The sequence below is a fragment of the Hyperoodon ampullatus genome, assembly GCF_949752795.1.
Source record: "Hyperoodon ampullatus genome assembly, chromosome: 4".
NCBI classification, from domain to species: domain Eukaryota; kingdom Metazoa; phylum Chordata; class Mammalia; order Artiodactyla; family Ziphiidae; genus Hyperoodon; species Hyperoodon ampullatus.
Genome location: NC_136917.1, coordinates 84235037 through 84249446, shown reverse-complemented (window position 1 = coordinate 84249446; position 14410 = coordinate 84235037). Strand labels below are relative to the sequence as shown.

General features: G+C 43.2%; 1 protein-coding gene and 1 pseudogene across 3 annotated transcripts in view; one reads left to right on the top strand and one right to left on the bottom strand.

The window, feature by feature from the left end:
* MCC (MCC regulator of WNT signaling pathway) overlaps window positions 1-14410 on the top strand; it is a gene marked incomplete at both ends in the record, with an annotated part of 445755 nt that overhangs the window by 333966 nt on the left and 97379 nt on the right. For both annotated transcript variants that reach the window (XM_079702132.1, XM_079702131.1), the window contains one exon: window positions 13372-13514. In XM_079702132.1, coding sequence (XP_079558258.1) covers window positions 13372-13514 — 143 coding nt within the window. The remainder of the gene's footprint in view (window positions 1-13371; window positions 13515-14410) is intronic.
* On the bottom strand, window positions 2029-2585 carry LOC307051453 (large ribosomal subunit protein uL22-like; annotated as a pseudogene). Its single transcript has one exon. The product of its transcript is annotated as a large ribosomal subunit protein uL22-like (transcript).

Genomic DNA, 14410 nt, shown 5'->3' with positions numbered 1-14410 from the left:
TATCGCTGGAGTTTGTATGTCCCTAGACAGTGGAGCTTTGTCTTGCCTGTTTAAAAATTACGTGTTTCCTTTAAATCTCTTAATCCACAGGTTTTCCCTCCGTTCTTTATTGGCTTTATACTTAGTCTTTTAAAAGCTGGCCATTTGGTCTTCCCTGGTGGCGCAGTGGTTGAGAGTCCGCCTGCCGATGCAGGGGACACGGGTTCGTGCCCCGGTCCGGGAAGATCCCACATGCTGTGGAGCGGCTGGGCCCGTGAGCCGTGGCCGCTGGGCCTGCTCTTCCGGAGCCTGTGCTCCGCAACGGGAGAGGCCACAACAGTGAGAGGCCCGCGTACCGCAAAAAAAAAAAAAAAAAAGCTGGCCATTTGACCTATGGAGTTTCCCACAGTCCAGATGTTGCTGATTGTTCACCCATGGTGCACTTCAGCATGTTCCTCTGTCCCCTGTATTTCCTGCAGAATGGCCCTGGATCCAGAGGACCAGTCAGATTCATGGCCAGTCCCTCTGGCAAGACTGTAGAGGGTATTTGTTTTTCCACTGGGAAGCACATAGTATCTGGTTGTCTTGCCTTCTGAGATGTTAGCAGCTATCTTGATACTCAATGCCCAAGTTCACTGATTCATCAAGACTTTACAAAATCATGATATTTTAGTTCTACCATTTCTTTCTTAGTTATTAATTGAAGTGCTTTTATAGAGACATTTCCCATCATCTGTGATTTATTGAAACAATGATATAGTTCACAGAGGAAAAGCAGAATCATTGCTTCATTCTTTTGATTTATTTAACATTTTTCAAGATAATGAATTATTTATGATCCTCTAAAAGTGGCCAGTTACTTTTTAAAATACAATGAACTTAGGGATTTAAACATATTTGGGTTTCAGTCCTTTATAATTATTTTCCTTGTAGAAACTCAAAGTATACTATTTTTGGCCAGTAAGAACCTCTTCAAGTTGGCTCCTGAGTCTTTTGACAGGAGCTTAGTACTTACTCCAGGCTCATCTAGTACATTTCTCACTCCAAAACTGGAATTAAGCATTCTCCATGTAGCCTTGGTTTTTCTCTGTAGAAAATGGTATTTCAAGGCTGCAGTCTGGGTGCTAAGGGTGTTTATTGCTTCCAGTTTGGTCATTATTTTTAGGCCTCTTTTATAAACATAGCCAGGAAATTCTTAATTTACTTATTTATTTATCTACATATGTATGTATTTATACATTTTAAGATAAAATACCTTAGGAGCTCGTAATAATTTCTCCAATTTAAATTCAGACTACAGGGTTCTTTTACTTAGCTTCTGTATTTTATTTGTATATCCTTTCTTTCACACTAAAAATCTTGGTTCTGAAGTTTACAGAGGATGATTGGATAAGAATATTCCATAATTACTCATTTGCTTCATTCCATATTATATACAATCAGTCTCAAAATAATAACATTAATACTATCATAACAAATACAGTTACTGAGAAGAATTTTTTAAAGTTTTTTTTTCATTATGCTTTCCTCATTCCCCCAGTTTTTTGCAACTGTACTATATCTACACTGCCTGACCCTATGGCCATTACATCTTAGACTTTCTCCTTTTAGCCCTTATTTAGTCTTCTACAAGTAAATTATATATTTCATGTTTATCATGGTCTTTATGTCAATGTCCCTCTGTTTGTTTGTTTAATGCTGGAAGCTATTCTCTAGTAGATTTCCTCAGGGAGGACTCATGGGAATAATCTTCACCAACTTCCTGCTTGTTAATAACAATGTGTCTCTGCCCTTCTTACTTGAAAGGCATTCTTGCTGGCTGTAAAACCCTTGACTCTTCTTTTCTTTACTTGAATATGTTTCTTTATTCTATTTTGGCATAGAGTGTTGCTCTCAAAGTCTGTTAATAATACAACTTTCTCTCTCTCTCTCTCTTTCTTTCTTTCTTTCTTCCTCCCTTCTTAACTTCCTTCCTTCCAGTAATTTTACTAGAGTAACTCTTTTTTTTTTTTTTTTTTTACTTTTATTTGCATTTATTTTTTGCAGCATTTATTCCCGGGCCCTAAGTTTCTGTTTCTTCAATTTCTTCTGGGATATCTTTTTCTTCTGGGCAACCTCCTCTTCTGGTTTAGAAACAATCTGTTCTTTTTCAGTAAGGATCATCTCAATGTGGCACGGAGAGCTCATGTATGGGTTGATTTGACCATGAGCTCTGTAAGTCCTATGCCGCATCTTGGGGGCTTTGTTCACCTGGATATGCTCAATGACCAGAGAATGTACATCTAAGCCCTTAAGTTCAGCATTACTCTCTGCATTTTTGAGCATGTGCAGTAAAAATTCAGCACTCTTTTTGGGCCACCGACCCTGTGTCCAGCCCCACTGTTTGGCCTGGGCACACCTACCAACTCCACCATTGTAATGACGGAATGGCACACACTGCTTCTTTAAAGTGACATCCTTCAGATACTTGGTGGCTTTTCGGATATGCATATACCCTTAATGGCCTGGGCTGTTTCACGAGTGTTCTTAAAGTGAACACGAAGATTTGAACCTCTTGACTTGCATGATTTTGTGGGATTTTCTGGGTCAAGTGAATAGTGAACCATTTTTAGAGGTCACCTCAGGCCGCTGACTGGAAAAGCTAGAGTAACTCTTAATCATTCTGGTTTGATATTCTCATGTTTGCTGTGTTTTCTTTTGATTATATTTTGTAATCTTTTTTTTAATTTCAGAGAAGTTTTTTCTAATTATAGTGTTTAATATTAGTTTTGTTCCCTTGCCTTTTCTTTTTCTTCAAGGATGCTTATTATTTATATCTTAGATCTTCTTTGCCTGTCTTCAGTATCTGTCACTATCTCAAATCCTTTATATCTCTCCCTTTTTACCTTGTTTTTCCTGTTCTCCATCTTCTGTTTTTCTTAGGCCTTATATGTTGTATTTATCCCCTCCTGTGTGCCTTCTGGCTTAGTCATATATTTCTGCATTTTTATTTTATTTCTTTTGTGTGTGTGTGTTCTATTACCTTCTTTCTGAGTTTTTCTAATTTTGAATTATGTTCTTCCATGTTTTATGTCATTTCATCTTTTTAAAGTCTTTCAGCTTATTTTGAAATAGTAGTCTATTGTTTGGGACTTTTTGTGGGGAGAGAGGTTCTCTATTTTGTGGCATGCTTTCATGGTTTATAGGGACGTTATTCTGCTCTTTTTCATTCTTCTTTCTTGTAACTTTATGTGGGATTTGCCCTCAATACTGTTCTGTTTTTCATTTTTATGTGAAAAAATAGTTTCTTTGAACTTTTAGGAGGCAGAGTTGAACATGGCCTTTTTAAGTTCATAGAGCTTCCTTGTATTCACGAATATGACAACCTGCTTTCCGACACTTCCTGGCTCTGTTCCCCTCACCTGCTTCTATCTCGATCTGTTCTTTCCCTTGTCTCTATTACCCTATCCTGTTCAATTTTGATCCTACTCCCAGCAGTTTGTCCTCCTGGCAGAGAGTCCTAGGGCCGGTCTTGAAAGTTCATAGGGACTAGTTGCCTTAGCCCCTTCAGATCTTACTGTGGGCCCCTTGCTCACTCACTCTTGGCTCAGGCAAAACCCCTCCCAGTTGGCCCTCCTCACTTTCCTGTGTATACTTACTGGCTGTTCTGGGGGTTTCCAGTTCTCGGGTCCCTCAGTCTTTTTCTTCCCTCTGCTTCTGCCCACACAGACACCATTTAGGTCTTGTGGATGCTGTTGGTTTGTCCCTACCTGCTTCTGTTTCGTTGTTCAGGAGGATACCTTATCTCTAAGCATTTGGTTTTGATGTGTAGGTTCTCTATATTTGTGTGGGAATTCAGAGAGATTAAAAGAACGAGGCTGCCACAGTCATCGGTCTAGAATGACCTATGGCAGGTTTTGAAAACTCATGTTTCATAATCTTAGACTGTTCGAGTAGAGAGGAAAGACCCTTTGTACTTGAGATCATCTACTTCCACATTTGACAGGCAACCCAGAGAGGTTAACTTGCTTACCCAAGGTCAAATGAGCAGCCAGCCCCAGAGCCAAGACAAGGCTACCAGTGTTCTTTCCTCATACAGGATGTTACAGAGACAGAAATTTTCAATTTTTACTTGGATGAAAACTTTATAGTTTCCTTCTGATTATAAAAGTAACAAAAATGTGATAGAAAAAACTGGAAAGACAGCGTTATAATATTTATAGTGGACTCTGGTGAATTAAAACTTTTTTAAATGCTTTGTTGTTGTTTCTTAAGGTGTTTTTTGTTTTTTGAGAAAGTAGTTATTTTTGCGTTAAAGAAAAAATAGAATGGTGTTAAGCTGGTGTAAAGCCAGCCATTGTTAATAGTTCTTATTGGTGAGAATTTTTTTTTTAGGAAAAAGAAATTGTGAGTGCTTTTAACTGGAAGCTGGCATGTACCCCAGTCTTGGATTTTAAAAGATGACCAGGAAGGTTTTTGTTAAAATTTAAGTCTCAAAGACAGAGCAGCTTGTGCAGAGGATGATAAGAGGAGAATGGGAAACTTTTTGTCTGCTATGTCAAGGATTGATTCAGCTCCCTTTTGACTTAACTTATGGTCAAGATAGTCTCATGTAATAGTTTTGTTGGCTGGTTTTACCCCTGATGGTTACATCATAGTACCATTAGTTGACTCTCTTGCTTGTATACTTACAGTAAATATACTTAAAAATTATTCTTCCTTTCTCTGGAAATGTCTTCCCAGTTCAGATACTGGAACCCAGGAAAGAACATGAAAAAAAAGGTTAGTGTTGCCAGGCTTATACCTTTTATAAAGATGAGATTTATGCAAGAAAAATTGAGAGCAAGGAAGTGTCTGTGCCGTGCTTTCTCTGTTACATGCCTTGGTAAGTGATTCGTGTTTGAGACTTTACCAGATGGTGGAAGAGCAAGTTTGTGTATAAATGTATAGTCTGTGGCTTTAGTAAGTTTTACCAGCTCTCTAAATATTACAGAGCTATGATTAAAATGTAAAATATAAATGGTGCTTTTGTTCATCAGAAATAATCAAAGAGAGCTTCATAATCTGTTGAGTAATTATTAATGGTGATACTAGAACTAGTTGAATAAAAGAAGGCTCATTATACATGGGCAAAAGTCGGTGGAGTTTTAATAGTGATGGGAAGGGAAGAGCTAAGTAAAGGACCCCCAATACCAAGGTGATAGGGAAGGCAAAGTGCTTCTGTATTTGTATCCTACTGCTGTGTAACAAATTGCCCCAAACTTACTGGCTTAAAACAACACACATTTATTATCTTACACATTTATTATCTCCTGTGCATCAGGATCCCAGGCATGGCTTAACTAGGTCCTCTGCAAGTTTGCCGTACGGTGTGGGCAGAGCTGCACACTCATCTGGACACTCAACAGGGAAAGAGTTCACCTCCAGGCTCACTCACATCATTAGCAGAATTTCTCTGTGGTTGTAGAATTCATGGCAGCTTGCTTCCTCAAAGCCAGCAATGGAGAGAAAGATTCTAGAATAAATCTTCTGGCAAGACAGTCTTATATAATGTAATGCAATTATGGGAGAGACATCCCGTCACCTTTGCCACATTGTGTTAGTTAAAGGCAGTCACACGTCCCACCCAGATTCAGTGAGATGGTAATCACACAAAAGAGACACAGGGGTCATCTGGTCACCTTAGAGTCTGTCCATCACAGCTTCCTGGGGGATCTGATTAACAGTGCCACTATTAGCCTACAATAGTGATGATCACCACACTTCTTTAGCTCTGTTTTGTGCCAGACAGTATAGCAAGCATTCCTCATGCTTTATCTCACTGAGTTCTCATAATGACCTGTGGTGAGAAAACCTTAACATTCCCATCTACAAATGAAGAAATTGTGAGGTTTAGGGAATTTGAATATCTTTTTTTTTTTTTTTTTTTTTTTTGTGGTACGCGGGCCTCTCACTGTTGTGGCCTCTCCCGTTGCGGAGCACAGGCTCCGGATGCGCAGGCTCAGCAGCCATGGCTCACGGGCCCAGCCGCTCCGCGGCATATGGGATCCTCCCAGACCGGGGCACGAACCCGTATCCCCTGCATCGGCAGGCGGACTCTCAACCACTGCGCCACCAGGGAGGCCCGGGAATTTGAATATCTTGCCTGAGATTATGGAGCTAGAAAGCACCTAAAGTCAGGGTATGAATCTAGGTTTCGTGGGAATCCATAGCTATACTAGTCCTGTATTGTTTTTTAAGCTGCCCAGGCTGCCCTGGGGATCTCAGAGAGGGTGGGGAATAGGGCACAGATTAATTTGGTTTAAGTATCTACCCTCCCAAATCAAACAGGTGCTCAGACCTGCGCATGCGATTTGCACCAACACTAAACACCTTCTTGGGGAACAGACTGGTGGGAAAGTGGCGAAGGTTATATACGGCTTCAGCATATTTTCTTTGCGTTTAATACCAACAATTATTTTCAGTAACTGCATTTTAAAAAAGTACTACAGAAGGAGATATATCAAAACAAGCTTCTGAGCCCCTTTGAAATTGGTCAGTAGTAATACAGTACACCTTCTATTTCTAAGCTCTCTGTCTTTAGATAGCAAGTGTTCTGAATTTTCTACTGCTTTTAGGAAGAAGACAAATATAGTTTTCATTAAATGTAATGAAGAGAGTGTTTTCTTTAATCTTTCTCTTGTATGAGATACTTACAGAGGTAGTATGGATGCCTTCTCTTTGCCAGGATCTCCCTCCCCCCATTCCTTCCTTATTTGTTTATACTCTTCGGTACACTGCTCTAGCTGTTTTGTTTTGTCAATGATGTTTCCATTTCTGCTGAGCCTCTTTGTTTAGTTGGCTTGGTTCCCCACCCTAGCCCTCAGGAGAACCTGGGCAAGGACTTCGAATGAGGGTAGAAATATCCTGAGTGGAATTACTTGTGATCAATCCTGTGTGACCCTGAGAAAGTAGAGTAACTTCTTAGCCTATTTTAAAAGGGAGTGGTGCCGACCCTCTTCCCACGATGGTTGAGAGGGTTAACGAATGAATGATGGCATTGCATTTTTCAAGAATGGAGTTTATAATACCCTTAGGTTTGACAGCTGGGACTAATGTGATGATTAAAGATCAGTGGCCTTTGTGGAATAAGACAAAACCCAGTGAAGAACATTAATAAAGCCATAAAGCTTCTTAGCATCACCACATTACACAGGGTTTTTCCAACAAGGGCTCAAGTTCTCAGGCCAGTCTGTCTCAAGGCTGACTCACAGCTTTATCCCTGGATTGCACCAATTGCAGAGATGAGCCTAAAGGGTTTTATTCTTAGTGGTTGTAATGATGATATTGCTTGTTTTTATTGAACATTTTTGCATATAGGCAGTTTCACTCATTTATGTGGCTAGAGACAAGTATTTATATAGATTTTAAATTTGCTTCATCATATGATAGGAGAGCGGAAACCTAGAGAAAAAGCTCAGGGTATGTATTAAGCTCCAGATGAAATTCAGGAAAAGCAAAATTCCATCCTATCTAATCCCAATCTTTTTTTTTTCTTTCTTTGCCTTTCAAACTGCAAGTCTGTAGTTGCAGGAGAAATCCAGCTTCCTAATGATACTGACCTCCAGAAATTCATGGCAGGCAAGATGCTGCAAGCCTAGGCTTTCTGGCTTTGCTGTACTGTAGGATCAGTCAAAAATGCAGTATAGGTTGGAGGACCCTGGGTAAAATTCTCTGTAATAATAGAAGAAGAAAAAAACAGTAGCATGTTGTTTAAGACCATTTCTTATTTTGCTCAGCTGAAATTATGTGAGGTGTTTCTTTTTTGTTGTTTTTTTTTTTTTTTTTTGCGGTACGTGGGCCTCTCACTGTTGTGGCCTCTCCCGTTGCGGAGCACAGGCTCCGGACACGCAGGCTCAGCGGCCATGGCTCACGGACCCAGCCGCTCCGCAGCATGTGGGATCTTCCCGGACCGGAGCATGAACCCGTGTCCCCTGCATCGGCAGGCAGACTCTCAACCACTGCGCCACCAGGGAAGCCCTGTGAGATGTTTCTATACAGTAAGGAGGCGAAAGTAATCCCTCGTCTGCAAGTTTTGGTAGAAGAAGCCGCCATTGCTTTCTGTTCAGAAAGTTGTTGCTGAGTAGTTGACTTTGGTGGCTAAAGCTGGCTTGATGGGAGCTGGAAGGACTTAGAATTCCCTGCTTTATACCCCCTTCTGTCTACTTTTCTATTTCGGTGCTCCCAGGGGGTTGAGGAGAGAGCTATTGGGGTTTCCTAACTCTCCTCTGGTATTGTAAGGCATAACGTTCATGTTTCCTGGAGTTCACCAGAGGTGGTTCAGGGTAAGAGACCAAGGGGGGATCACTCTGCTGTCACTTGAGGTCTTTAGGTAAATGGTAAGGAGGAGTTAAGCCCACAGCTCAGGGAGCTGGAAGGGAGTAGAGGCGAGAAGGCTGTGGCTACAACAGCCTCAGCCCCTTGATGGCATACACAGGACTCTGAGGGCTTTGCAGAGCATTCTGTTTGCTATCTGGGTTTTAATAAATAGTCCCTGTGCATTTGCTCTGCTTTCATCTATAAAGTGGTTGTATCATCAGGATATGCAATGATAACAAATAACCCCAAATGTTCAGTGGCTTAAATTATCAAAGGTTTATTTTTTGGCTTCTTGCTGGGAGCTCACTGGGACTGGCAGGAAACTCTGCTGCATTGTCCTCACCCAGCCTCCCAAGCTGATAGCCTCTACCATCTGGAGTGTTGCCCAGGGGAAGAGAATACGGGAAAGCCTGCAGAAGCACTTAAATGCTTCTAGGCAAAAATGGTGTGTATTCACTCATATCTTGCTGGACAAGCAAGTCACATGGCCTTATTCAGCTTCATGGGGGAGGAGAAATATTCCTCCACGTGCATGGATGGAGGTGAACCAGAGTCTTGGTAAACGCCCCTGCAGGCTGCCACCAGGGTGCTGATGCTTATGTGATGTGCATCCCTTATGATGGTCCTGGCGGTGCCCCACATACCTAAGAAAATACTGGAGAAGAATGAACACCATTTGAAAAAGGATCTTGTTAATGGATTATGAAAAAGTGGATGTCTTTTTATCATTCTTTAAAATTTTCTATAATGGGGCTTCCCTGGTGGCGCAGTGGTTGAGAGTCCGCCTGCCGATGCAGGGGACACGGGTTCGCGCCCCGGTCCGGGAAGATCCCACATGCTGCGGAGCAGCTGGGCCCGTGAGCCATGGCCGCTGAGCCTGCGCATCTGGAGCCTGTGCTCCGCAACAGGAGAGGCCACAACAGTGAGAGGCCTGCGTACCGCAAAAAAAAAAAGAAAAAAAATTTCTATAATGTACTTAAATTGTAACTTAAAATTGAAAAACTTGTGCAAACGTTCAGTGGTCATAGGAGTAATACTCTTTTTCCTGTTTGGTTGTCATTGTTATATTACCTTCTTAAATGAGGCTTTACTGGAATACCTGCCCATAAGTGACTCTCATATGGAGGTGCAGTATACAGCTTGACCTAGCCTGTGTCCTTGTGAAACAGAATACCCGAAATCACATAGCCTCCTGGGTTAAAAAACACTCTCGGAAACTTGGGTTAGTGAGAGGCATGGGCAGTGTGATACTTGAACTGGGCCTCATTTTAACAGGCCAGTCCTGCTTGTGTGGGAGGCCCCCAGGGCAGGAAGGCACTGATTGCTCACAGAATGGCTTTGTCTGTCCTGGGTGCTCCCCACTCATCTGCCACTTTTAACACACTGATGTGCCCCATTCCTGGGCTTGGTCTTGTGCAGTTTAATGGGAGCTGTTTAACAAGAGTGTTTTTTTGAGTTCTTTTGGCTCCTGCAGGTGATGACTTGTTTCATCCTGCACTGTTGCCCTTGTGGGAATTGATGCATTTCTCCCAGCACCACAGCTTGGAAAAGCTCAAGGGATTTTTTCATTCAGCTTGGAGAGCAACGCTTCCGCTCATCTTTGGCTGGGCATGATGAGTGTGCATGGAATGGGTGAAGCGTGTTTAATGAGATACCTCGAGGGGATTTTGGTTTGTAACATCAACTATGAGCTATGTCCTGAGCTATGTCTTCTCAGTCATTCATTCATCTGGAGGCTAGGAGTTTCGATAATTATTTTCCAGTATTCTCTTTTCAATGGGAAAAGACTCTCCAGGGCACCATTCTATCATCTCTTCTTCCCCCCCACCCCTCCAATTCTGTCCATGTTTCTTTCTTTCTTTCTTTCTTTCTTTTTTTTTTTGTGGTACGCGGGCCTCTCACTGTTGTGGCTTCTCCCGTTGTGGAGCACAGGCTCCGGACGTGCAGGCTCAGCGGCCATGGCTCACGGGCCCAGCCGCTCCGCAGCATGTGAGATCTTCCCAGACCGGGGCATGAACCCGTGTCCCCTGCCTCGGCAGGCGGACTCTCAACCACTGCGCCACCAGGGAAGCCCTGTCCATGTTTCTTATGCACCAGCAGAGAAGTCTGCTTGGAAGCTGCGACCACATTTCCCTTCAAGGTAGGTGTCATAGTGACCCTCCCTATGGCACCTAGCACCGTATCATAGTTTAGGAAATCAAGATATATCTATTATTTTAGAGGAAGTATTAAATTATAGAGGCTTTCCACCATTGTGAAAAAACATACATATGGAAAAATATAGGAATGTAACCTTTGCCTTCAGCTGAGAAATTTTTTCCTCTAAGATGTTCTTGTTGCTACTCCCAGATGAACTCCTAAGTTCCAAATAGACATTATGAATCTTTTTTATCCTTTCAGCTGCAAGCGCTGTTCTGTCTCACTGAATTATTGGGCTTCCTGTTGAGTCTTGTTCATACTCATACCCTCCAGGCGGACTTTCCAGTTAGAGGCAGGGGGAAGATGGTACGACACCAGCTCTCATGCTCTCGTTATCTGGGTACCAACCATCTGATCTCCCTGCAAGCCAGGCAGCCCCACAGGAGCTCACCTCTCAGATAGCTCCTAACAGCCAACAGGGGCACCTAGAGTGGGCTTGGTGGTTATCAGTTGATCCTGTTCCTTCTTCTTGAATAAACACTTACGCATCCTCATTTTTAAGTGGATTTTGCAGTTTCTTGTCTGCCTTGGTGGTGGTGGCGGCCTGTTGACCTGTAAAGACTGAAGGAGGAGGAATAAGTGGGGAATTTCACGGAGAGTGGAGCTCGTGGAGTTTGTAAGGGGAAGCGTTTCACAGCAGTTTATAGCCCTAGAGAACGGAATATGGGAAACCCCAGAGCAGGAACCAGCAAGATGACCAAGTAGTAGGAGTCATGGCATCCACAAGATCAAGGTCAGACTGGGCATTATCTTATAACTATTGTAAGATCTGGAACTGGTGACCTTCATGAGAGCGTCAGCTACATACACACATACACATACTACACACATGCAGGTGCGTGCGTGCACATGTGCACACACACACTCACATACACAATTTGAAGATGGGAAAACAGACCAGTAATAAAAGCTCATAGATATTCTGCGGGGATGGAGAGAAGCAGTATTCTGCTTATGGAGAGAAATAAGAAGCTTTTTCATTTACTGACAGGTACTATCCGTGAGACACTGTCATTTTGTGGACTTCTGTTGTTCCTCTTTTTTTTTTTTCCTGCTTCTCACTGTTGTGGCCTCTCCCATTGTGGAGCACAGGCTCCGGACGCGCAGGCTCAGCAGCCATGGCTCACGGGCCCAGCCGCTCCACGGCATGTGGGATCCTCCCGGACAGGGGCACGAACCCGTGTCCCCTGCATTGGCAGGCGGACCTCAACCACTGCGCCACCAGGGAAGCCCCTGTTGTTCCTCTTAAAGTGGTGGATCACAGGTGAAAAGGCATAAGTTCATGGGAAGAGTATTTGTGGCCTGTCATGGTTTTGTTCTGGTTAGGAAAGCTTCCATGTAGATGAGACTTTCACTTGCCCTTCCTCCTGGCCTCTGGTTCCACTTACTTCCTGTGCGTTGGACCTTGAGTGGAGGTTATTTGACGTTTTGGGTTGTCACTAAGAACAGAAGTTCACATCACTGTTTCTCTGAAAGTCACCATCTCACAAAGGTCTGTGGTACAGGTTCCTCTCCAGTCTTATTTCTGGAGCTCTGAGCAGCACCCAGGAAGTTACTACATTCATAGTGATCAAGCTGTTGTTCATAGATATGGTCCCTGCCATGATTTATACCAACGTATTTATCATACTTTGCTGAGTACTTCTGTTTCAGGTAGCAGTCTGTTTTGAAGGCTTTGTGTCCCTGCCCAGTAGCTTCTGGGTTACACCATTGGAAGCCTGGCAGATTTAGGGACGGGGAGAACATTGGACGTGGTGGGTGAGAAGTCTTACCTTGCCCGCCTGCCCCCAGCCCTGAAAGTGCAAAGCTGGCAAGTACGTGTGGCTCTTGGCGTTAGGAAAACCTTGCCGAAAATTAAGTTCCTGCTGGGCAGGAAATTAATCAGGACTGAACGCAGTAGACAGGGCCAGAAGCTTGACTCCTTGTTCTATCACTGACTTGTGTTTTATTATTATGTAAATGAGATTAAATGTACAGTGACTGGTTGGGGGTTGAGGAGAGGGGAGAGAAGTGAAGGAGATGAACAGGTTCCTTAGGATTTAAACTCAAGATGCAAAAATGTTTTTATAGCATCTGCTGCTTCTTAATCCTTCAAATGCTGAGCAAGGGGAGCTCCTCAGCTTCTTGAAACGCAGCGATTTATTCGTCCCATCGCACGCCTAGGTCACCCACAGTGAACCAGGCTGTGTGCCAGGTGCTAGGGCTAAGTCATGAAAACACCCAGCCCCTGCCTTCCCGGAGTTTATAGTCTAGTAGGAAAGGATATTGGAAAACATTATATGTGCAGATAACCAGCCAGATAAGAAATGGTGTCATACAATTTAGGATTATTTGATTGAAAAGTGGCTGAAACATACCCTAGCAAACTTCAGCAAAAAAGGAATGAATTGGTAAAAAGGAAAAAAATGAGCAGCCATAAAAGAACTTAGGAAGAAAGCTCTGGGGATAGAGGTAGCAGGAACTGGAGGGCAGTCTCATCAGGACCCTCAATCAAGTGAATTGACAGCATGCAACTTTAGATCCATGCGCTCAAGATTCAGATTCCAAAAAAAAGGTATCTGCCCACTCTGTGGCTGAGGAACAACAGGAGGTGTGGATAGTGTGCCATGGCAGAGGGACCTTTCCCCAAAGAGCAAATGAGAGCTTGAAAGGTAAAGACTCAGATGTCCACCAGGGGCTTTGTGAAGTTCAGCTATTGTTGTGTCTTCTGGGATTCATGGCCAATGTGCAGGTGTATGTTTATTTGGGGCATACTCAACATTGAGGTTGTGATAGTTTGAGGCCATAAAACTTAGAATCACTCACCTGTAGGTGCATCAACTCATTGGCACTTCTGTCTTGTTCTCTCGATCCCAGTGCGAGCAGTCCCACCTCATGAGAGAGCATGAGGACGTCCAGGAGCGAACGACGCTTCGGTACGAGGAACGCATCACCGAACTCCACAGCATCATCGCTGAGCTCAATAAGAAGATAGACCGTTTGCAAGGCACCACCATCAGGTAGTCAGCTCCAAGTCAAGGCTCCCTCTCTGCCCGTCTGGGTGGTAACCTGGGTTTCGGACTTGAAGTCACCCCTATGAATTATAACAGTGTTTTACTTGGAACTAATATTTTTACAGTTGATAAGTATTTTCTCTTTACTTTGTTAACCATGTGCTTTCCCGTCCATTCTTCTCTTCTGACCTTGATCCTCATGGTAACCCTGAAAGGTAGACAGGGTAGGAGTTGTAATCCTCAGTTGACTGATAAGGGGAGGTTGACTGAGATGCTTTATCAACAGGTTCTAAATGGAGCCTCTTCTGTCTTAGAGACCAGCATCCCTACCAGCCCTTTTATTCACCAGGTCTGTTCTAGATATACAAACTCAGTGCATCCCTTGGGGATTTTGAGAGATTTATGAACGTGGCTTTTAACTAAACATCACGTATGCTTCTAGATAATCTAAAAAATTTTTGAGCTCACTTGAAGTTGACTGACCAACATTGACGTAGCCTCGTACAAACTCCTAAGGCGGGCAGTTGGGGAGGAGGAAGATTTGATCTATCACGTTATTGGTGGAAAAGCTGGGGCTTAAAAATGTTAAGTGACTACTTTGAAGTTACCCTTAAGAGAGGGCAGATAGAGGTGGAGTTAGAACCCGCAATATCTCTGCCTTTACTCAGTTTTCTTTCCATAAAAGTGATTGTTGGGGATTCTGCCTTCCTTGCTCATCAGTCAGCTGGCCCCTAAGTCTCCCGCACACAGCACTTAGTTGGTGTCTGCCCTGCTGTCCACAAGAGGGCTTTGCCTTAAGTGACTTACTGAGTCAAGGAAGAGAACTTTTATCTTCCTGCCCATGCTGAGGGAATAGCCCTCAGGAAAACAAATGGTTGGCATTGACTTTTATGGAGAAAGAG